This window comes from Vombatus ursinus, unplaced genomic scaffold, assembly GCF_900497805.2.
Source record: "Vombatus ursinus unplaced genomic scaffold, bare-nosed wombat genome assembly UNPS02014168.1, whole genome shotgun sequence".
Lineage (NCBI taxonomy): Eukaryota > Metazoa > Chordata > Mammalia > Diprotodontia > Vombatidae > Vombatus > Vombatus ursinus.
Genome location: NW_020953946.1, coordinates 43,864 through 69,102, shown reverse-complemented (window position 1 = coordinate 69,102; position 25,239 = coordinate 43,864). Strand labels below are relative to the sequence as shown.

The window sequence follows — 25,239 nt, the reverse complement described above, 5'->3', positions numbered from 1 at the left end:
TTTGTTACCTTTAAAAATTTCTGGGTGTGAGATGAAACTTTTGGATTGTACAATAAAAAATTTTAAGTGAGGACTACTCTCAGTTATCTATTTTATCAGACACATTTTTTTACATTTTCTAAGAGTTATCTGATCTCTTAGCCTCTCTAAGCCAGTTTCCTAATCTATAAAATGGGGATCCTACCTATATTCACACAATACTGTGTTACTGTTCAGAAAGGACTTTGTAACCTTAAGCACTATATAAATGTGAGTTGTTATTAGTGATGATTTAAATGTGACCCAAACTAAAATTTTACTCTGTATTCTCTTAAAAACTGCTACCTTCTTATGACAGAGTTCTCTTCCTCCAGCTTAATTTTACTGATAAAGGCACCAAGGAAACACTTAAAGGAAAAAAAAAAACCAGAAAATCAGACAATTAAGAGTCACAAACATAGCTTGAGTTAATGCTAATGTCAAGAGATCTGTGATCTATTGATGTGGGTTCTCCCTCCAACAGTAAAGATTACAACCCTTTTATCCTCCTAATCCAGGGCAGTTCTGGTCCATTCCTACCCAAATTCTTCTGGGAAGAACAATCTCCTAGGGGAAGGACTATCTCTAGGTATTTTAACATGACAAAGATAACTCTAAGTTTCCAGTCATTTCCTTGTCCAAGCATACATTTCCTGAATGTTATCCTCTACATCAGAGCCCTCTCACTCACCCCTTGGAGCCTGTAAAACTTCCAAGTGAGCTGGACCAGATTAAAATGCAATTGGTAAATGTTTAACAAAATAAATAAAAATATAATGCAACATAATGTTAATTTGTAATTTTCTAAGTCAATATGATCCATCTGTATTTGAGTTTGACACTACTGCTCTTATATTACTTGCATCCAAGCTATCACTAGTTATACAATGCAATCTACTGACTTCCATCATGCATTTCTCTATTGCCTTTTGTTTTTAATATCACTATTCTTCAAGTGGTTTCGAGTCATGGAACTCCATAGTCTCTGAAGAATCAAAACTGACCCAAGGAGCTGTGGATGCTACTATACTGTATATATATATATATATATATATATGCCCCTGTGCTGATTTTTTAAAAATTTGTGTTATATATTCCCTTATGCTAATTTTTTAAAAATTGTTTTCTTTCCTTCATACTAATAACCCTACTGAGGAAGTGGCATATGTAGAATCTTCATAAATGGTTTGTCCAAGGTCATAAAACTAGTAATAACATAGGGAGATTAGAATCTAGATCACTTCCTCATAATAAAGTACTCTTTGCACCACATCTATTTTTTTTCCTTTAAAACAAATACACAAAGAATGCTTTGGAATAGTGAGGTATAGTGGAAAGAACATTGGACTTGGAATGAGAAGACCTGGGTTCAAATGTTGACATGAATACTATATGACTCTTGTGACCCTGGGCAAATAATACTTGCCCTACTGACCTCACAGGGTTGCTGTGAGGAGAGACATATGTAAATTGTAAAGTGTTATTTTATATAATTGAACTATTCATTGTTATACATTTTAAAACATACCAAAAGGTGACAGGTTTACATACCATGTAACATTAATGTCTCCTGGGTTGTTGTTGTTGGGTTTTGTTCTGATTTTTTTTTTATTAGTGTCAGATCTATGATTTCATTGTTATAAGAAATTCTCAAGGATGAGGCAATTCCCACAATAAATCAATGAATCAATAAGTATTAAGCAGCTATATCATATGTGGGACACCATGCTGGGCACTAGGTGGTTCAAATTGCAATAAATGAAACAATCTCTACTAGAAAGTAGTTTACATTTTAATGGGGAACCCAAGGACACATAAGTACATACAAAATAGACATAAGGAGAATGAATAAAAATACATTCAGAGTAGTTAAAAAAAAGGTTGTTTGGAAAGGTGAGCTCTATTAAACAAGATCAGGAGAGTCATGATGTAAGACTTGGTGGTGCTTAAGCTTAGCCCTGCAGAGGAATGGAGGGACTGATTCTATAAGGCAGAGCTGAGGAGAAAATACATTCCAAGCATGAGGAACAGCCAGTAAGTACAAAGACAGAAATGGGAGACAAGAGCATCTTTTGTGAGGAGCACAGAGAAAACCGATTTGCCATAACCAAAGGTGTTGGACAGAAGTAACACAGAATGAAACTGGAAAGGTAAGTTGGGGCCAGGTTGTGAAAGGTTTTAAAAGCTAAATTTGATCCTAGAGGCAATAGGGTGCCACTGAAATGTATTGAGTATGGAGTGAGTTGGCCTTAAAATGAGGTCCTAATGACAGTAATATCAAACTCAAATAGAAAGGGATCTCTGCAGGCTAAATATTGATTTAGAAAACCACAAATGAATATTGTCTATGTTGTATTATATTTTTATTTATTTTGTTAAGTATCTCCCAATTACATTTTAATCTAGTTCAGACTAGCATTTGGGAGTTTTACCTGTCCCTTGCTGCCTTCCTGTGGTATTTGACACCTGTGGAGCATTAAAATTTAGCCATCTGAATCCCTTTCTATTGAGCAGAGCTAACAAAATAGAAGAAATTCTTCTTGGTTTTCTCTAGACATAATTCTCCTTTGGGGGTTGAAGGAAGATGGGATGTTTGAAATATATAATGTCTTAATTATATTTGTCATTACTCAAGGTAGACTTGGATCTCTTTTGATAAGCCAGCTTTAATCCTAAGACCTCTGTGCATTAACAGTGCCTAGTGGGAAATCTTGTCTCCATTAGATACTTGGGGAAAGGGCCAGAACACAGATAAAGGTTTAGAATTTGGCTTCCATCTTCACCACTCTACTGAACCTGCTCTCTAAAGTCACTAATGACTTCACTGTCAGATCCAATGGCACTTTTCCAGTTCTCTTTGAACTCATTTCTTTGAACTCTGAGCAGCGTATAAAGTTATTGACCAGTGCCTCCTCCTAAAAACTTTCCCTGCCCTTGGGATTCCATGACATTGCACTTTTGTGGTTCTTCATCTACTTTTCTCTGAATGTTCCTTTGCTAAAGTTTCTTCATCCCACTCCCTACATGTGAGTATCCCCCAGCTTTGTCCTTTGCTATTTTCTTTACATCTTTCCCCTACTGACCTTATGGCTTCAATTATTACCTCTATGTAATTAGCTGTGAAATCTTTCTCTCTAGTATTTCTTTACCCCGAAGGCCACTCCAACATTTCTAGTTCCTGCAGGTTGTCCTTTCCTCACTTCCTAACCTCCCTATTTGTGTTGATGGCACCATCACTCTCCCAGTATTAAAATAATAACAATAATAACAACAACAACAACAATAATAATAATAATGATTACACAAGAGTACCTTGAGGATAGCTGAATAGTGTGGTATAACCTTTCTTGGAGTCAGAAAACACAGGTTCAAGTCTAGTTACTAATAATATACTACCCTTGTGACATTGGGCAAGTCATTTAGCCCGAGTTTCACTATACCAATCTATAAAATGGAAATACTTGCCCTACTGACCAGACACAAAACCTTAGAATTATTTTTGACTGTTCATAATCCCCTATACTCTTATTAATTCTGTCTCCGAAATTTCTCATACATCTACCTTCCATTTCCATGACTAACATCATAGCTCATGCCCTTGCTACCTCTTAACCCGTGCTACCATAATAGTTTGTGTCCTATCTCTGCCATCCTCAAACCACCCCTTCATACTGATGCCACAAAAATTCTCCTCATGACCAGATCTGACCAATGACTTCTCTGCTCCAAACTCTTCACTGGCTCCCCATTAATTAGTAAGAAAACAGAAATCCCTACACCTGACTTCCACATTCTGGTTTCAACTTTGCCGTACAGCTTTCCCACCTTCTACTTCCCTATACAACAGTACCTTCCAGCCAAACTGGAACACTTTGTATCTTCCTATCTTTTAGTACCCTTTCCTGCCTCCATGCCTTCATGTATTACATGATCCTCCTTACATAGATCGTTTTCATCTAGTGAAATCTTTTCTTTTCTCAGAGACCCCATTTAAAAAGCCCTTCTGCCAGGAAGACTTCTCTGATGTCTCCAGCTATAAAGGATCACTCTTTTTCACGCCACTGTTTCTTTACTCTTTGTACCTTTCCTTTGCCCTTATCATATTACAGCTTGTCCTAGTTAATTGTGGATCCGTCTTACCAGATTATAAGCTACTTAAGGGCAGGAACAGGACTGTTGTTTCATCTTTGCATCACCAATGCTTAGTAGTCTATGGCACATGGTAGGCCTTCTACATTTGTGGATTGAAACATTAAATAACCAGCTTAAGATGACAGTGACATTAACAACTGATAGAGAGCTCTTTAGCCAGAACACTGACTGTGTGCAAAGTTCTAGCAAACAATGTAACTAATAAACTCTTAGCCATCACCCACACATAATTTGTTCTGAAGTCCTAAGCTAAGCAAGGAAAAGCAGCTCTAAGTGTGGGGATTGCTGCTAACTGTTTTCCGCTCTACTGAATATTAAACTGATAAGGAAATACTACCAGCCTGTTATTTAATGCCCAGCACTACGCAGGTCTCTAAGCAACTGCTCTGCCACAAGAATTGTCAGTTAAGATTTCTGAATTTCTTTATTTTGTTATTAACATAAATGGAGGGATAAGAACATTATTTTTCATATTGGTACCATGCTTTTCTTTCAAGATCAAATACTTACCTCTCTTCACCACATCCTTGCCCTTCAAAACCATTACTACTTAAATGTTTGCTTTCTGACTGGAATTCTAATCCTTACAGGTAGGGGGAAGCTCATATTAACTTTAAAATACTGTCCATTTATCTGGATTTATAGCAACAGAGGAAAATTATGAAGCATTATTTTATAGTAGTTGCTTATATTTTAATGTGCTGTAATTTCAGCAATGGGAACTTTGAAAACTGCTATGGCCAAAAACTTCATTACTCTGAAGTCGATCTAGTGATGTACCTCTCTGAACTTAAGCTAGAAAGATCCTTTGACAACAGACCTACATGCCAATACCAGACCCTTGCTCAAAGAGGTTTTAGAGCTAATTAAAATGTGAAGCACCGGGTTATAATGGCTGAGATGATGTCTTATTTTAAAAGGATCCCTCTTTGACTGTCATAAGCATTTTGTGCTTTTCCTATCATAATGCATAGCTTATAAAACACAACATGGATAGTGGAAAAAGAACCAGATTTGGAATAAGGAAGACCCAGGTTCAAGTCTTGTCTGTGACACATACTAACTGTGATATTGAGTAAGTCACAACCTCTCGTTTGCCCAGGGATCTCTAGGGCTGTAAGTTACAGACTGGTTATCAACCTGAATCCTCTACACCAGGGGTGGAGAACCTGTAGTCTCAAGTACACATGTGGCCCTCTAGGTCCTCAAGTGTGACCCTATGACTGAATCCAAACTTCACAGAATAAATCCCCTTAATAAAAGGATTTGTTCAGTAAAACTTTGACTCAGTCGAAGTTACCCAAGGATCTAGAAGGCCATATGTGGTCTCAAGACCTCAGGTTCCCCACCCCACCTCTACACCAGTAAAATCACAGGTCAGGATAGCAACAAGGACTGCCTATGTAGATTAGACACTCATCTTAAGGAACTGAAGAGATCACCCAGAAAGAGAAGAGGAGGGGGCTCATTCCTGAGGTATGCCTATACACAGGAGGCAGAACATAAATGATGGTCTTGCAGATAAGACTGATGCTGTTGTCCTGACAGGTAGGAATAGAATCATAACAGAATAATGTCACAAAAACTCTAGAGAGAGTATTTCAAAGTGGATAATCAGTAGTGTCAAATGCTTCGATAGGTTAAGATTAGAGTTAAGAAGAGGCTACTTGATTTAGCAATAAACAGATCATTGATGATTTCCAGGAAAACACACAATGTTCTAAAAGTCTTAGTGCAATTCTAAGCTATTAAAGCCTTTAGTGCACTGAATATATGTTTGTTGCTTGCATTCATTAACTAGAATTAAGTGAGCAGAAAACAGTGGAACAATTCATACAACGACTAGAACATTGTAAAGGAAAACAACTGTGAAAGGTCTAAGAATTAGGATCGTTTGTGATTCCAAAAGACTGATGATAAATCACACTGTTCACCTCTTAGAAGAGATTTGATAGAGTAGTACAAAATGAGACACACTTTCAGACATGATCAATGTATAGATTTGTTTAGTTTGACTTTGTTATAAAAGATGGCTTTTGGGGTGGGGTGGAGGGGAGTACTTAAGAGAGGGAATGGGGGAAGAATAGTAATGGTGATATAAAAGAAAGTGGGGGGGGAGAGAAAGAAAACAGCATCAATGAATCATTTAAAAATGCGTAGAAGAAGGGGCAGCTAGATAGTACAGTGAATAAAGCACATGCCTTGGAGTGAGGAGGGCCTAAGTTCAAATCTGGCCTCAGACACTTACTGGCTGTGATCTTGGGCCAGTCATTTAACCCTGGATGCCTCCCCCTCCCAAAAAAAAATGGAGAAAAGGAGTTCAGAATAGTCATGGCCTGGCAGGGAAATGTTGGAACTAACATGTTAAATTTGAAATATATTTTTAAAAAACAAAGAAAGGTTTAGTTGCTGGGCATGAAGAAAGAAGTACACAAAAGACTGCTCAACTCTATCCAATAGCTTTCTCTAAAATGTTTCATATAAGGGGCAGCTAGGTAGTGCAGTGGATATAGCACTGGTCCTGGAGTCAGGAGGAGCTGAGTTCAAATCCGGCCTCAGACTCTAGCTGTGTGACCCTCAGCAAGTCACTTAACCCCAACTGTCTGAAAAAAAAAATTTTAAAAAATAATAAAATGTGTCATGTAGATGTTATGCATTTGAAAGTCATTTAAAAAGGAAAAATTGGAGAAATATAGATGTCATAATGTATCTAAGATGAACTCTCAAAGCAGGTCAACATAAGAGCATAAAAAGAAAACATATATAATAAAAATGCTAGGGAGATAAGGTAACGAATTACAATAATCGATTTCCATTTTCTCATTACTCTTCCCAGTTCACACTGCCTCCTATGGTGTAAATGCTGAGGGTAACTATTTGTGCATTTTAAAGACTCTCAAATATTCATAGAATTCCTCATTGTTACAATATACTTTAATATCAGTGATACTGAAGGATTTATTATTAGTTCACATTTATTGGAAGATGGGAAATATTTTATAGATCATAGATATATATGTTTTCAATAACCAAATGGGCCTATGCTATTTTTACAAGCCTTTAAGTAGAAATGATATTAATTGAATAAAATTTCATAAGAGATTTATTTTCAAAATTTATAAGTTTACTTGAATATACAGAATACAGCCAGAGAAGTATATGATTTTTTTTCCTTAACACTTGGTGCATAAAATTGTATCTAACAAACTTCCTGTTTGTACAATCTTTACATTTCTGAAGCCATGTTGTTCAAGTAAACATCTGTATTCGTAGCTGCTCCTCTCCTTTCCCTCTGTCTGGACAAGCATGTTCAAAGACTGCAGCCATGCACTTCTGTTTCTGTTCTTGTCATCTAAGACCATTTCATTCAGCAAAAGGCCAGATCCTGATGTTGAAAATGCAAGACAAGTGTTGAAAAATTGAAATCATCTTAAAAATTACAAGGAGTCCACCATGGCAAGGTCTTGACATTATACTTTTGACTCATATCAGCCATGACAAGTGACTGAAGGATACAGAAAAGGTAAAGTCAGAATATGATTCATAGGAACAGAGTTGTAAAAAGGTGACAAGCAAAAGAATAGAATTGAAATAGATACGCCCAGGAAGACCTGAACTCCCGCTGGAGTGAAACTGTTCTTCTGAGAGGTAGCATGGCATAACAGAGATAGACTGGTGCATTTAAGAGTCCAGAAGACCTAAGTTCAACCTCCATTCTGACATTTACTCTGTAACCTTGAGCAAGTCATAACTTCTCTGAGAGTTCATTCCCTCATCTGCACAAAGAGGGGATTGGACCTGATGGTACAATGATCAGCTATCACAGCTATGGTCAACTATGATCCTATGATTCAACAGTGGATGGCAAATGGTAACACAAAAAGACACAAAACTATACATGCATTAATGTCTATGAAAGCTTTTATTGAAACAAAGGCAATTTTACTTTCTTCCACTCATTATCCTTTGGCTAGCATTCAGGATTAACAGTCACTGATGCACTCATTCAAAATCTAACTCTGTGTTAACCTTCTCAGTTCACTTTATCTATCTGAACAGAAGTAGGTGAGATGAAGTCAGAGCTATGGTACATTAGTGCTTTGAAAATGGTTTGACTTCAAGATTCAAAAATTCTTGAAACTAAGTGCATGTTTGTTTTAAGTTCCAAAATGGCATTTCACAGTCAAGTGGAAAAATAGAAACTTGCAGTGATATTCAAAACAACTTCTGAAAAATCAGGCAAAATTTGCCTGTAATTTCATATTCCCTAAATTGTAAAGAGGTAACAGAATTACTTGGCCAGCCCAAAAAAACAAAACAAAACAAAACAAAAAAATGGGCTAAAGTTTCAAGAATACACACAAAACATGTAACATACAGAAATACAAGGAAAAAAAAAAATCCAGGCCTTCCAAAAAACTTGTCATAAGCATGCCTAGAAATGTGCCCATAGAACAGAACACTTCTTCATTTATAATCTGATCAGGGGTGCAGTCCTGCAGTCTCAAAGATGAGTCCAGTGCCTGTTTTGAATGCAAAGAGAGGATAAGGCAACTGGGGTTAAGGAGTCTAAAACTTTGCATCTATTCTATGGCTTAAGTTGGTATGGGTGAGAATATTTGCGTGCATACCCACAGATCAGTCATTACAGCCATCCACAAGTAGGACCACAGTGTTTGAAAGGTTTAGGTACAGGAAGAGTCTGAGAGGACTCCAAGTGATGAGATCAAGACTTTTCCCTAGATGACTAAGCTTTATTTATGGTATCAGTGTTATGAAAATAGTTGAACTTCAAAATCCCAAACTGCTTAATTCACTGTATATGTGGTTTTTTTTAATCCCAAAATAGCATCCAAAAAGTTTCCTGTTATCTTAGTTTGCACTTGGGTGAATCCATATTTTTCCAATAACTGTCTGTATTCTGAGCTACTCCTCTGCTTGCCTTCCGTGATACTAAGGGACTGCAGCACAGCTCGTGAAGGGTCTATCTTTTCTTCACCAAGTACAATTTCAGCTACTAGCAAGGCACAGCCTGTATTTTCAAAATAAACCAAAACACAGTTCATTAAATTGACAGGTTTCTTTACACACATGCAGTTGATTGCTTATAAACAAAAACCTAAGGGGAAAGAATTCAGAATCCTAATGAGTGGGCAAAATTGCAAAGTCTCTATAACCCTCCACTAAAAAGGTAAGGTCGATAGCACAAATTTTATCTATTCACAGGGTAGCAAAAGAACAGGAAGATGGACAATTATTAGGAAGACAAGATAACATGAAACCCCTTACAAGTGTTTGCCATGCCTGTACTGTTTCTTTACTTAGACAGATTCTGAAAATATTAACATCTTATTTAAATGGGAAGTAAATCAATAGATCTAGCTGTATACAAATCCGATAGATTCACAAGACAGCAGAACAACTGGCAGATGGATGATTATTAGAAAGAGAAGATATCTTGAAGCAAGCTGTTAGGTGGTGCATGGGATAGAATGCAGGGCTAAGCGTGAGGAAGCCCTGAGTTTAAATCCTTCCTCTGACCCTGGGCACAACACTTAACCTCTCTCAGCCTCAGTTTCCTCTTCTGTAAAATGGGGATTATACCACCCAGAGTCATTGGGAAGATCAAATGAGATAATATATAAAGCACTTTGCAAACCTTAAGCTCTCTATAAGTATTAGCTATTATTATTATTATTATTATTATTATTATCCAGCATATGTCTATGGTAATTTATGTATGTAGTATCAGAAAATATTAACATGCCATTTAAATGAGAGATAAATCAAGTCATAAACTTCTAGTTCTTTTTATTATTAGCAAATGCTCTGGTTATGGAATGAGCAATTTCTAAAAAGCCATTATATAGTAATATGTTATTATAATGTAGTATAATATACTATAATATATCATTAATATATAACCACATACTATATACTATATTATAAAAGATATATTTATACTGTATGTATTACATATAATTATATATCATATAGTTATATGTAATAACACATCTGATATATCATTATAATATATTATGATATGATTATAATGTAATATAACATAATATTTTATCAGCATACCAATAATTCTAAAGGTTTAAATGCACAGGCAAAATAAATCAAATTATATTTGCCATGAATAATAGGAAATATTACACATTATAAGATGACAGAAGTAACTTCCCTCAATAGGCATAAAAGAGACCCAATACTTGTGCTTGGTCACAAACACGTAGAATACAAAAACCAGAAATCTGACATTTACTTTAAAATCATTTAAAATAATTTCATAAATGTTCTCTTTACTGCTGTGAGATCAAAGGATTCAGAACCCACAGAACTAGCTTAATGGTTATTATCTAGGTCAACTTTGGTAGAGGAAGTACTCTGGCCCAGAGAGAGGGAGGAGGAACTTGTGGAGAAGACACCTAATGTGGGTGTCATCTGAAGAACAGCTCTGGCACAGCCCCCTCACAGTTTCTGAAACTGAAAGTCTTACCTGGTGTGCAAAGATCTGAAATTTTACTTAATAATGCATCAATCTTGTCATCTGGCCAGTCATGAAGAACTCTTGAAAGAATGTAAAGATCAGCTTCAGGGATGTTATCTTTGAAAAAGTCACCTAGTTACACAAAACAAAATGAAGAAAAGTTCTAGAAAGTGTAAGGCATTTCAAATACTCTTAATGAAAGGGAGTATGAGACCTTTTGCTCACAATGCAGAGATGTGAGGATAGGGACTGGAGCTGCTATTTCATTGTCACTATGGCAACTCTCAGATGAGGAGACTCCCTTTAGTAATGCAGGTCAGCAGCATCTCTGTAACTTATTGTTTCAGAGAGTTGTCCTGAGCAGAGATGTCAAGTATGCACAGGCCACATGTAGCCAGAAACACTCCAGAGTGTGGCTGGAACCAGATTAAAATGTAACTGGGAAATATTTATTTATTTATTATGTATGTATGAATGTCAGTATGTAGTTTTCTAAGTCATAATATGCATCTCCAGGCACTCTTATGTACGGTGTAATGGCCCCTATATCTAATTGAGTTTGACGTCACTAGTCTGGATCACTGAGAAGTAACAGTGACTTGTCCAGGGTCCCATAAATAATATGCACCAGAGGAACTTGAACTTTAAATGTTATTTTTTTCAATTATTGAGCATTTTTTCCTCCTTCCCACTTTCTTGTCCCCAACCATGGGGAAAAAGGAAAAGAAAAAGGAAAAGAAAAACGGGAGCCTTGTAAACAAGTGAGCTGTCACGCCAAACAAATTCCCATGTTGTCCATGTACAAAATGTATGTCCCCACTCAGCAAGTGAGTAGCATTCTTCATTATTTGTCCTCTGGAATCATGACTGAACCCACTGACTTCAAGGCCCATTCTCTATCCTACTAGGCCACATTGCCTCTCACAAAGAAGTAAAAGGAGGGGGCAGCTAGGTGGTGCAGTGGATAGGGCACCGGCCGTGGAGTCAGGAGGACCTGAGTTCAAATCTGACCTCAGACACTTAATACTTACTAGCTGTGTGACCTTGGGCAAATCACTTAACCCCACTGCCTAGCCAAAAACAAAACAAAAAGAAGGAAAAGGAGGCAGGACAAGGAGGCAGAGTAGGATAGTTAGAAATAGGACTCAGGTTCTACCTAGGAGAAATAGAAGAGTCTATACATTGTTTGTAAAGGTCATACTTATTAAAAAATAACCAATTTCCTCCCAAATTCCATTATCATTATATTCTAATCATTCCCACCAAAAAGAAGGCACCCACAATGAGAACGTAAGGCTGTCTTTTGTTTTCAATTTCAAATCAATCTAGGTCTAAGCCCATATGTCTGAAAGCTGAATCAGGAGAAATATTAAGGTGAAATCTTCCATTTCTTCCTGCAAGCCCTATCTGAACTGTGCTAGGGCTACAATGATAAAGAGTTCATAGCTGAAGCCTTCTTATCGTAAATACCTTAATTCAAGGGCCTTATGGACTCAATCTAGAGAACAGATGAATCTCAAAAATAGAGAATACACATGAAGAGGTCTTACATTATTCCAGTCTTGATTTTGTTTTGTTTTTTTGCTTTTTGCTAGGCAACTGGGGTTAAGTGACTTGCCCAGGGTCACATAGTTGTGTGTTGTGTGTCTGAGACCGGTATTTGAACTCAGGTCCTTCTGACTTCAAGGCCAGAGCTCTATCCACTGCGCCACTTAGCTGCCCCTCCAGTCTTGATTTTGGTCCATGAAGCATGATGAGACAGTGGGGCCATTTTCTTTTGATGACCAAATATATGTTAAAGCAACTTTTAAAATTATGACATGATGCTCAAAAATCTTTAAGATTGAAAAGGTTTTTTTTAAACTAGCAAGAGATTTAAAAATTAAAATAAAAAATAATTAAAGATTAAATTTAAAAATCAAAAAAAAATTCTCAAATTTCCCTTATAACCCATAACAGTTTTTAATATTGCTTTGAAATTCTAACTAAGATCTGACCCTCTCATTCTGTCCTACATAGAGGCAAAGCACTATTTTGTGTACGTGATAATGTAACAGTCTTAGGATTACAGCCCTAGAGTTGGAAGAGACCTTAGAAGTTATTTTGTCCATCCCCCCTCACTTTATAAATGAAGAAATGGAGGCATATAGAAGTTAAGTAATTTGCTCAAGGTCACACAGTTAATAAGTGGCATATCCAGCATTTGAACTCAGATTCTATGACAGAAAGTACCCCCACTGCCTCTCAGCTTTCTTTTCGCCTACATTTAAAATTACCTGATGTGAAAGTTATTCGACTGGTGTCTTGTCCAGTAGGTTGAAAACCAGAAACATTTTCAATGACATCAGGAAGGTCAAATACAGTCACTTTTAGATTTGGGTATTCTTGTATTAGCACTTGGGCCAAAGTTCCCGTACAGCCTGTAGACAGAAAAGAATTCTGAACCAAAAATACTTTCCTGGCATTTATAAAGAGCTTGAAACACAGCCAAGTTTGCCTTTAGGCAACATGGAAGATACAAGCTGAACGATGAATGTAAAAGAATTCTCTCTAATTATAGACTTCAACATGGCAAAGACCTGTTATTTTGTAAGTGTGGGTAATCCCTCTACCTACTCAGACTATAACCATTCTATAACTTACCAGATAGGCTGTAAGAGTCTGTGGCTAAAAAAAAAAATCCATTACCCTGTGACCAGTCTGACAAGCAGCTTCTCTAAAAGCTTGGCAAAGTTTGTCTTCAGAAAACAGAAACGCAGTAGAGACCACTATTCAAAGCATCTCCAGGTTAGTGTGTTGGAATGCTAAAAATACGAATAATACCATTGAAGAATGATGTAATGCAAGAGAGTGCTTCTGCACTGCTCTCTTTCTGTTCCCACTGTCAGTGACCAACCACAGAGATTCCTACACATCAGGTGTGACTCTTGACTAGGTCTGGTGATATTACCTTTTTTTTTTAAAGTATCAATAAAGTATTCACTAGGCATTTGACACAAGAACAGTTTCAGGCATAAAGAATACACATGAAGAGCTCTTACATTATTCCAGTCTTCAATTTGATCCTTAGCTTGCAACACTGATGAGATGATAGAACCACTTTATTTTAATGACTTAAGATAGGTTAAACCAACCTTTTTCATGATGACATGAGGCTTCCAAAACATCACAAGGCTGGTATCATTACTTTGTTCACAAAAAGTGCTAATATTATTAAAACAACCACAAGAGCCCCAAAAGATTAGTAGCTCACCAAGAGGCAGTAACTATTTTTTTTTTCTTGTGGGCAGGTTAGCAATTGATCAGATAAAAATGCCATATATGAAAGGAAGGTTCCAATTGGGAAATAAAATGGATGAAATGGTGTGAAAACTTCTCAGAGTTCTAGTTCTTGCCCATTTTATATCTTTAATGGTAACAGAAGCACAGTCCATTGGAGCTGGAAGGACCCTTGGAGATGATCTAAACCAGGTGTTCTTAACCTTTTTTTGTGATATGGAACCCTTGGACAATCTGGTGAAACCTATGGATCCCTCTTCAGAATAATTATTTTTTAATGTATAAGATAAAATACATTTTAATCTAATAAAAATAATTACAAAGTTATTTTGTACAAATTCCCAAAATTATAAAATATCACAAAAGAAACCAATTATATTTAAATACAGTTATCAAAGTACTTTTCAAAAAAAAGTTGAGACTCCAAATTAAGAATCCCTGATCTAGTGCAACTCTTGTTTTAGAGATAGGAGAAGTAAAGTGATTTGTCAGATGTCACACAGATAGGGAGGGGCATGATGAGGATAAGTTCTTTAGCTCAGATTATTAGATTGGGATGTTATACTAATTTCTAGGAGATAAGACCTCATTATCAGTTCAGTACTTAACATATAAAACCGATTTGTTCTTGAAGGGTCTTCACATAGCCTTGTAACAATAAAACCCGTGAATTTGCTTCCTATTACTATAATCTGCACAATTCAATTAAAAAAAATATTTATTTTAAACTCAAATACAAAGTGAGGGAAAAAAAGAACATTTCTATGTACACAGCAGAATATAAAATGAGGATTCAATATAAAACCATGAATTTCCATTTCAGACTTTTTTTCACTTTTTTTTTTTGAAAAGCTATGTAATAAACTATGTCCAAAGGGCTATAAAAATGTGCATACCCTTTGACCCAGCAATAGTACTTCTAGGGCTGTATCCCAAAGAAATCACACAAATAGGAAAAGGACCCACATGTACAAAAATATTTATAGCAGCTCTTTTTTTGTGGTGGAAAGAACTGGAAATTGAGAGGATGCCCATCAATTGGGGAATGGCTGAACAAATTGTGGTATGTGATTGTAATGGAATACTATTGTGCTATAAGAAATGATGAGTAAACGGACTTCAGACTTGTATGGACTGATGCTGAGTGAAATGAGCAGAACCAGGAGAACATTGTACTCAGTAACAGCTATGTTGCGTGACAACTACCTTTGATAGACTTAGCCCTTCTCAGCAATACAAGAATCTAAGACATCCCCAAAGGTCTCATGATGGAAAATGCTATCCACATCCAAAGAAAGAACTATGGATTTTGAAAGCAGATCAAAGCATACTATTTGCTATTTTTTTTTCTGTTTTGTTTTGTTTCTTTCTGGTGGTTGTTCCTGTTGGTTCTAATTCTTCCTTACAACATGACTAAAGTGAAAATATGTTTAATAGGAATGTATATGTATAGCTTATATCAGATTGCGAGCCGTCTTGAGGAGGGAGGAGGAGGGGGAGGGGAAGAAAAATTTAAAACGCAAAAAGTTTGTGGAAGTGATTGTTGATAAATCAAAATAAATTAAGAAAAAAAGAAAAAAAGCTATTTAATACTATACATTGTTTTAAAAGCTACCTTGCTTTTCTGTGCTTCCTTCTAAGTTTTCTTTTTTATTCTGCTATGCACTTTTTATTTTTTTCTCCCTCTCTCCCCATCCCACCCACCCTAGAGAAGGCTGCAATTAAATGTGAATATATACATATATATAAAACCATACTACAGGTTCCACCAGGAGCCAAAATGGCAGAGTAAGAAGTGAGTCTCTCTCACCCTCCCTCATTAACCTCTATAAGCTCCGAAAATATCGCCCCAGGAAAAATCCTGGAACAGCTGAACCAGCAGAAAGATGGGGTGCAGCAGTCCTGTAGCCCAGGAAGCCTGAGGGATTAACGGGAAAGGCCCCTCTTGCCCTGGGGGAGGGGGAACAGTACAGAATGGGAGACATCCCAGCAAGGTAGTGGAAAGCCCCACCTCAGCATTCCAGGGAGAGATCTTGAATCCCAGATGGTGGAACAGGCAAGGACCAACACCAGGACCCCCAAGTGCCTCAGTATGGGCAGGGGAACCAGTGGAAACCGGCTTGGAAAACCACCACATGCCACGGCTTTCTCTAGCAGCCAAGTCTCCCAGTGCCTCAGCAAAACTCTGGGAAGCACAACTCCAAGAGTCAAAGGCCCAGGCACAGAAACATCCTGCAGCAGCAAAACATCCATCTTCAAGGAGTCAAAGAAAGCTAAAGGCCCAGGTGAGCAGGCAACCTCCAGGGGCCAGACTCCCCACCCCTACCCTTAGAGCTCCAGTGTTGCTGATTCCTTCCCAACACCAGGTAAGATGCCAGAACCCTATAGCCTCCAACTTCCAGCATCGGAGGCTCCAGCACACAAAGCCATCAACCAGGCCCTGGGCTCCCAGCAAAACAAGCTTGGGTCACTGCCCCCTGCTCCTCAGCAAGAGAGCTCAATCTTTTTAAGGGCCAGGAAATAAGCAAACACCATGAGCAAAAAGAAACATATCACAGATGCTTATTATGGGGACAGTGAAGATCAAGGCAGAGATTCTGAGGAGGACAACATTGTCAATAAACCCACATCTGAAACCTTAAAAGGGAATATGAACTGGTCTAAAGCCCAAAAAGCCTTCTTGGAAGAGCTCAAGAAAGATTTTAAAAGTCAAATAAGAGAGGTAAAAGAAAAATTAGGAAAAGAAATGAGAGGTATGCAAGGGAGAGTCAATAGCTTGGAAAAGGAAGGACAAACATTAACATAGAAAACAAGTCCCTAAAAAATATAACTGACCAACTGGAAAAAAAGTACACTGAAGAAAACAACTCCCTAAAAAAATACAATTGGCCAGACGGAAAGGGAGACACAAAAACTCACTGAGGAGAAGAACACCTTAAAACATAAAATGGGCCAAATGGAAAAGGAGGTACAAAATCTAACGGAAGAAAACAATTTGTTAAAAATTAGAATTGGGCGAGTGGAAGCTAATGACTCTATGAGACAGGGAGAATCAGTCAAACAGAAACAAAAGAATGAAAAAATAGATGAAAACGTAAACTGCCTTATTGGTAAAACAACTGATCTAGAAAATAGATGCAGGAGAGACAATTTAAAAACTATTGGTCTACCTGAAAATCATGATGAAAAAAGAAGCCTGGACAGCACCTTTCAGGAAATCATCAATGGAAAACTGCCTTGAGGTCCTAGAACCAGAGGGTAAAATAGCCATAGAAAGATCCCCCTATCACCTCCTGCAAGAGATCCCAAATTGAGAACACCAAGGAATATAGTAGTCAAATTCCAAAATTAACAGGTAAAATACTGCAAGCAACCAGAAAGAAACAATTTAAATATCATGGAACCACAATCAGGATTACACAGGACCTTGCACCTTCTACATTAAAAGAAGGTAGGGCATGGAATACGATATTTCATAAGGCAAAGGCTTGGATTACAACCAAGAAATCAACTACCCAGTGAAAATGAGCATAATCTTTCAGGGAGGAGATGGACACTCAATGAAATAGGGGACTTCCAAACCTTCCTGATAAAAAGACCAGAGCTCAACAGAAAATTTGATTTTCAAATACAAGACTCAAGAGAGACATAAAAAAGGTAAACAGGACAGAAAAAAAGAACATGTTATAAATAAGGGCAAACTGTTTCCATCCCTACAAGGGAAGATGACACTTGTAACTCTTGAACACTGTACTGTTATTACACCATGTTAAACTGGTAAACATAGAAGGGATGGGTGTAAGTTAACTTTGATGTAATGAAAAAAAGGGAGGGGGCTAATAGAATGGAGGTGGGACTGAGGAAGATGGTGGTCAAAAGCAAAACACTAGGGAAAGGGAGGAAGGAGAGAGAAAAGCATAAACAGAGGGGAAACAGGATGGGGAGAAAGACACAGATGGTAATCATAACTGTGAATGTGAATGGGATGAACTCTCCCATAAAATGTAAGCAGTTAGCAGAATGGATTAAAAACCATTTTTATACCCTTCTACATGTATATGTTGTTCGCCCATTAACCCAGATCTGATGAGAATAAGGTTCCGGCACTAGTAGCCCTCCCCCCCCCCCCCATCTGCTTTCTCTGTATCAGTTCTTCTTTCCACCTCATTTGTATGAGATAATTGTTTTTTTTACCTTTTCCTATCCAATTTTATTTTTTAGAATCACCCCATCATTCTCAGCTTAGCCCCAACCTTTCTTTCCAACTACCCAAGTAATTGATGACAGTCTTAAGAATGCTGACAACATTTTCACATATAAGAAATAAACAGTTTGACCTTGTTGAGTACCTTATAATTAATCTTTAATGCTTACTATATATTTCTCCTGGATCTTATATGTCAAATTTTCCACTGAGTTCTGTTCTTTTTGTCATAAATACCTGCACGTCTTTCAGTTCGCTAAATGTCTATTTTTTTTTTCGTTCAGAATTATGCTCAACTTTTCTAGGTAAGTTACTTTCGTTGCAATCCCAGCTCTTTTGCTCTTTGAAATAGTAGCTCTTTCAATATAGAATTTTCTAGGTATTGTGTAAACCTCACTGGAGCTCCACAGTATTTAAATTGTTTTTTTTTCCTTTGTTGCTTGTAATATTTTCTCCTTAACCTGAAACTTGGCTATGATACTCCTATAAGTTTTCAAACTAGGATCTCTTACAGGTGGTGACTAGTAGATTTATTTTCATTTCTATTTTACCCTCTTGTTCTAGAACTTCAGGCCAATTTTCCTTAATAATTTTTTGTAATATTGTATCAAGCTTCTTTTTTTTAATCATAACTTTCAAGTGGTCCAACAATTCTTATATTATCTCTCCTTGATCTGTTCTTCAAATCAGTAGTTTTTCTAAATGAAATGTTTCATATTCTCTTCTAGTTTTCATTCTTTTGATTTTGTTTTTATTATTTCTTTTGTCTTAAAATGCCATTAGCTTCCCCTTGCTCAATTCTAGTTTTCAAGGAGTTATTTTCTTCCTTAAATTTTTGGATCTCTTTTTCAATTTGATTGACTTTCTTTTGATAATTTTCCTGATCTTTTTGGATTGTTTTTATTTTTTTTTCCAATTTTCCTTCAATTTCTCTTATTTGATTTTTTGAAGTCCTTTTTAAGTTCTTCCAAGAACTCTTTTGGGCTTGTAACCATTTGATGTTTCTCTTTGAGGTAGGAGTGGCTATTTTCACTCCACCCTCTTCCTCTGAATATGAACCCAGATCTTCTCTATCATCATAGTAGCTATCTATGGTTGACGGTTCTTTCTTCTTTGCTCATATATTTTTACTTATTTATATTGTTTGTTACTAAACATTATTTGTTATTAAACTATTTATTTTATTTTATTTTATATTTAGCAGCTTGTTATTATAATCAAGTTCTAGTTCCACAATGTAGGTAATGGTGCTACCCCAACCCCAGGGGCCCAATCTCAGGCACTCCTCTCCACCCCTAAGCCATGGCTAGGGCCCCAGCCATGCTGTCCCTCTGAAGGCTACAAACTTCAGCTCTTCCCTCTGGCAAGTGCCCACAGCCAGCAGGGTCCCTGAACTCAAGTTGAGGACCTTGTCTCTCTTTTTTTTTTTTGGCTAGGCAACGGGGTTAAGTGACTTGCCCAGGGTCACATAGCTAGTAAGTGTTATGTGTCTGAGGCTGGATTTGAACTCAGGTCCTCCTGAATCCAGGGCCAGTGCTCTATCTACTGCACCACCTAGCTGACCCCTGAGGACCTTCTCTGGTCAGCACAGCTAGGCTTGGTACCCCAAAACAGAGGACAGTCCCTTAATCTTCTCTTGCACAGATGTCCAACCCCTACAATGGTCCTCAGTGAAAGTTCCTGAGGCCTAGGATGCATCAGATCCAGGTGCCCTTAGGGCTTGTTATTTGTGGAGTTGGCCTCAAGGTGTTTGCATTTCACTTTGGCCAAACCTCTGCCCCTGGAGGTCAAGTTTTCCTGAAGTCTTCTCAAGTTGTCTTGAAAGGACAACTACTTTACCCTGACTTTTATTTTTGCTTCTCTACCATTCGTTTTGAGACAATATTCTGTCTTGTTTGTGGAGGAAATTTGGAGAGCCTGAAATTTCCTGACCTACTCCACCATCTTCCCAGAATTCTCCCCCCCCACCCCAGTTTAATTTTAACAATTAATTTTTAAATATTTTCTTGGTGCTTTTTAGTTGTCACTTTTATTTATTTATTTTGTTTTGTTTTTGTTTTGCTTTTTTTTTTGGTGAGGCAATCAGGGTTAAGTGACTTGCCTAAGGTCACACAGCTAGGTAGTAAGTGTCAAGTGTCTGAGGCTGGATTTGAACTCAGGTCCTCCTGACTCCAAGGCAAGAGCTCTATCCACTGCAGCCACCTAGCTGCCCCATAGTTGTCACTTTTAAATAACAATCCTCTCACTCCCACCTCATACACACAAGTCTTCATTATAACTAAGAAAAAAAAATTAACAAAACCAGTCAACACAATGACCACACCTGACAAAATATGCACCACTGCCTATCTACAGACTACCCCTTCTCTATCAAGAGGACGATGACGATGATGATAATAATCGCTAACATTTACATAGCATGTACTATGTGCCAGGCACTGCGCTAAGCTTACAATTATTATCTCATTTGATCCTCACAACAACCCTGGGGAGTAGGTGCTTTTATTACCTGCATTTTATAGATAAGGAAACTGAGGCAAATGAGGTCAAGTGACTTGCCCAGAGTCACAAATCTATCACAAATCTGGGACCAAATTTGAATTCAGGACTTCCTAATTTTAGGCCTGGCACTCTAGCCAATGCACCCACTATTGCAGACCTGCACAACCTGGCAGTAGGTAGGGGCCAAAATTAAAATAAGCTAAACTTCTTCAGGCCAGATAGGTTAGACTAGAGACAGACATGTGACAAACAGGACAGTGTGCAGTGGCAACCCTACATTTTTTGTGGGCCTACCCAAAATCCTTTGGTGGCCACAAGCGACCCACAGGACGTATGTTGTGGAGGCCTGCACTATTGGCTCTTTGGAAGCAATGCATTTAATTTTGTTTTGATGCTTTTTGGTGTTGTTTTCATTTACATTACTGTAGTCATTTTGTATATGGTTCTCCTGGTCCTCTCTCATCTTAAAAATGTTTTTAATTCTGTGTAGTTTAATTTAATTAGAAGGAAAATCATTTTGGCAGAACGAATCTCAAAAACAAAAGTAACTTAGGTTTGCCTTTTTCCTGATTGTAGTAAGCTCTGTCAGATAATAATCACTCATCTTGCTACTAATTTCCACCTCCTTTACACCACTCAGCGGGTTTTGAGAGGCATTAAGACATCAAGCTGGTATTCTTGTGTCGTGAATGAATGGCCATTTGGCAGAGGAGAGAGGCTGGTCTTGGAAGTTCCAGTCCTGGCTTGGTTACATACTAGTTATACGACTATGGAATGATTAACGCCCTCTCAGTGCCTAGGCAACTCTAAAGTTATAATAATATTTCATTATATTCCGCAACAATATCCTATTATATTTAAATACCACAATTTGTTCAGCCATTTCCCAATGAATTGGACCCAATTTCCCTCTAATCCTTTGCTACTACAAAATAAGATGCCATAAATATTTTTGCATATATGCCATATGTCTAGTAGTCATATCCATGAGACAAATAATTGACATGGTTTAGTGATTCTATTAGTATAGTTCCAAAACGTTTTCTAGATTTTTGACAAACTACATAAATTCAGTGACAACAACAAATACTGCAGGTAGCCTGCAAGAAAACATTAAATATCAGGGATGACTGATTGATTGATCAAGAAGGACTTCCTATTTAGGAGAAACTAAAGAATTGGAACACAGTATTCTTGAAAACAAAGCAGATTGGAGTTTGTACCCCAAAGTAACACATCCTGCAAAATTTAGCTTAATCATCAATGAAAAAAAAAAGGCTTTCAGCAAAAGATAAAAACTTTAAGACATCGTTTCAGAAGAAAATAAGTGAGCAGAACATGTATTAGGAAAAACCATCAAACAAGATACATAATAAGAAAGGGATACAGATATTATTAATAGGAAAAGATTAAGCAGTGGAAGCAATGAATTCCTGCCTCTAAACCTTGACAAGTAATTGGTTCATGACAAAATTTTAAAAAAAATTGCAACCTTTGAGGGCCACTGAGACAGAACCCCTATAGGTATAATTCAAAGGGAATTAAGAGAATACTAAGGAGAGGACTGAATTAATATTTTGTGGACCAGAATCCAGACTCCCTCATAGTATAAGAGATATTTCCAGTAAAAAAGAAGGGAAGGGATCTAAGGTCAAAAGGAGAAGGCTGAAGGTAGTGTTGTTTGTTTGTTTTGCTTTATTTTCTTTTCTCAACCTGCCTGGGGGGCCCTGGGAGAACAAGGTAAGAACATTAGTAGAGAGGTATCTTCTAAGAAGGGGATAACCAAATGGCTCTCACCCCTGGAGAGAAATCATTCCCAAGATTTCACAGCCAACATGCAGGGGCCTTGAAATGGACTGCAATCAGGAATAGTGTGCACTTCTCCCTTACTTCTCAAAACTGGCTTCTACTCCAAGGTAGCAAGGATTCCTATAAGTAACCCTAATTTCTGGGAGGACCTGGTGCTGAGGGAGGGTGCAAGAAGCATAAGTTCACAGGGATGATTAATTGTCCTGAGAATAAACAGATGGTGAGTAAAAGGGTTTGAAGTTTGACGGGCATCCCTGAGTCTGGACAGGAGGGAGCTCTTTCCACCATACCCTACTGCTTCCTCCATTTCTTAGTATTTCTGAGAATGCGGCTCCTCGGAGAAAGACCCTTAAAAAAAATGGAGTTGGGAAGCAAAAGAGAGAGATCTATAATTGCACTAACAGGTGGGGTGTTCAGGTGGGAGTAATGCTTTTGTTTTCCACAAGTTCCACCTTCTATGAGGAATACAGAGAGAATAAAGAAGAAAATTCCAAGCACAAAAGCCCACGAAAAAGAGATTAGACTAGTGAGTATACTAGAAGGGGAAGAGTAAAGATGAGAAAAAAATATTCTTAGAAAAAGATACACAGACATTTGGTTTGGACCACTATTTCACACTGTATACCAGATAAGGTCCAAATGGGAATCTGACTTACACATTAAAGGTGCAAGCATAAGCAAATCAGAGGAACAAGAAGGCCTTTCAGACTGCTAAATGGTGGAAGAATACAAGATCAAACAAAGCACAGAGAGCATCAAAGAAGTTAATATGAATAATTTTGATTGTATTAAATTGAAAAGATTTTGCACAAGTCCAACACAGTTAAACTTGGAAGGGAAACAGGTCACTGGAAAAAAACAAAACTAAACAAGAAACTGGTATCTTAGATGATTCTCAGAAAGAGAAATCAAATCAGGTTCAAATAATCTACCAAAGGAAATAACTCCTGGTCCAGATAGAATTCACTCATAAATCAAACAATTAAAGAGAAATTAATACCTTTGTTACAAAAGCTATTCCCTATTAAGAGAGGGAAGATGCTCTATTAAACTCTTGCCACAAGAAAAACTTGGCCCTTACACAATCACAACAGCCCCAAAAGAGGGCCCACCAAGGCCACTAAGAGGCAATAGCTATTTTCCTGTGGGCAGGCTAGCAAACAATCAGATAGGTTTGAGAATAATCAGCATATAAATGGTAATTAAATCCATGGAAGATGGATGAGATCACCAAGTGAAGTAGAATGGAGAAGAAAAGAGGTTCCAAGACAGAATCCCATGAAAAGTTTCTATTGTATACTCTTATTTGTATTGGAAAAGAGGATAAAAATGTTAATAAAGGAATCATAAGCAAAAAACACAGATCTAAAAGGAGACTGAAAAATGACATCCTCAATAACAGGTGAATCTATAAACCGATCAAAGAAACAATAATTAAAAAAGATAACAATGACAAAGAACATACCAAAATTATAGGATACAGATAAAATAGCCCTCAGATCCCAATTCAACACAATATCATAGATTTTGAGCTGGAAGGGACTTCAGAAATCATCTAATCCAAACCACTTATCATACAGATGAGGAAACCGACTCAGGGTGCTGAAATAACATGCACATGATGACATAGGTAGAAAGTGACAAGGCCATGACTCAAACCATAATCCTCTGGCTCCAGTGTTCTTTCCATTATACCGTATCATTGAACACATATTGATACCTGTGAAAACGAGGACTAATGAACTGAGTGTACATTTATGGAAACCTAGAAACATTAACAAAACCACCAAGAAAATATGAAAATCAAGGGGAAAATGTACAAATTTTATAATAAATAATGTTACAAATAAAAGAATATTGAACCCTTCTAAAAATGTATAAAATAAATACATTAGATTATAAAAAGACACCAACTATATACTGGGGAATAGCTCTTATTCTTACTGATTTTAATCAGTTCTTTGTATATCTTGGCTATGAGACATTTGCTGTAGCCTTTGACATTTTCGAGCACCCTCTTCTCTTTGATACTCTTTTCGCTCTAGGTTTCCATGATACTTCTCTATCCTCATTCACCTCTGTCACCCTCCAAATCCAATCTGTTGCCATCGATTTGACTTTTTTAGGCAAAGTTCCAAGTTACTTTCCACAATGACCATATCAATTCACAGCTCCCTTGACTGTATATTAGCATGCTTATTTTCCCTCAGCCCCTCCCACAACTGTCATTTTCTTCTCTGTCATCTTTGCCAATCTAATGTGTATAAGATAAAAACTCAGAGTTGCTTTAATTTGCATTTCTCTAATTACTAGTGTTCTGGAGTATTTTTTCATATGGTTGTTAAGAACTTGGAGGCCCTCCATTGAAAACTGATACCCAAATGAAAGTAAACTGAACTAAAGGGAACTGATTTTCTTGAAAAGACTAAACAAAATCTATACATCATTAGCTCATAAGAGAGAAAGAGAAACAGAAAAGGGACATGGTAAAATTCACGAGTCATGGGCAATCTGGTAAGGTCTATTTATTCCTCAGAATAAATTTTTTTAAATGTATAAAATAAATACATTAGATTACAAAAGAAACCAACTACATACTGGGAAATAGCTCGTATTCTTACAGATTTTAATCAGTTCTTTTTATCTCTTGGCTATGAGACATTTGCTGTAGCCCATGACTACACTGTGGAGTACCCTCTTCTCCTTGATGTGCTTTTCCCTCTAAGTATCCAGGATACTTCTCTATCCTCATTCTCCTTCCTCTCTTTGTCACTCTCCATAT

General features: G+C 37.2%; 1 protein-coding gene across 4 annotated transcripts in view; it reads right to left on the bottom strand.

The window, feature by feature from the left end:
- Window positions 1-7,196: 7,196 nt before the first annotated feature.
- Window positions 7,197-25,239, bottom strand: part of ASMTL (acetylserotonin O-methyltransferase like) — a 59,648-nt gene continuing 41,605 nt past the window's right edge. For 2 of the 4 annotated variants that reach the window (XM_027859486.1, XM_027859489.1), the window contains 3 exons: window positions 12,940-13,083; window positions 10,673-10,795; window positions 7,562-9,202 (listed from right to left, as the gene is read on the bottom strand). In XM_027859486.1, the coding sequence (XP_027715287.1) occupies window positions 8,979-9,202; window positions 10,673-10,795; window positions 12,940-13,083 (491 nt within the window). In that variant the 3' untranslated portion in view covers window positions 7,562-8,978. The other 2 variants (XM_027859487.1, XM_027859488.1) reach the window with 2 other exon arrangements.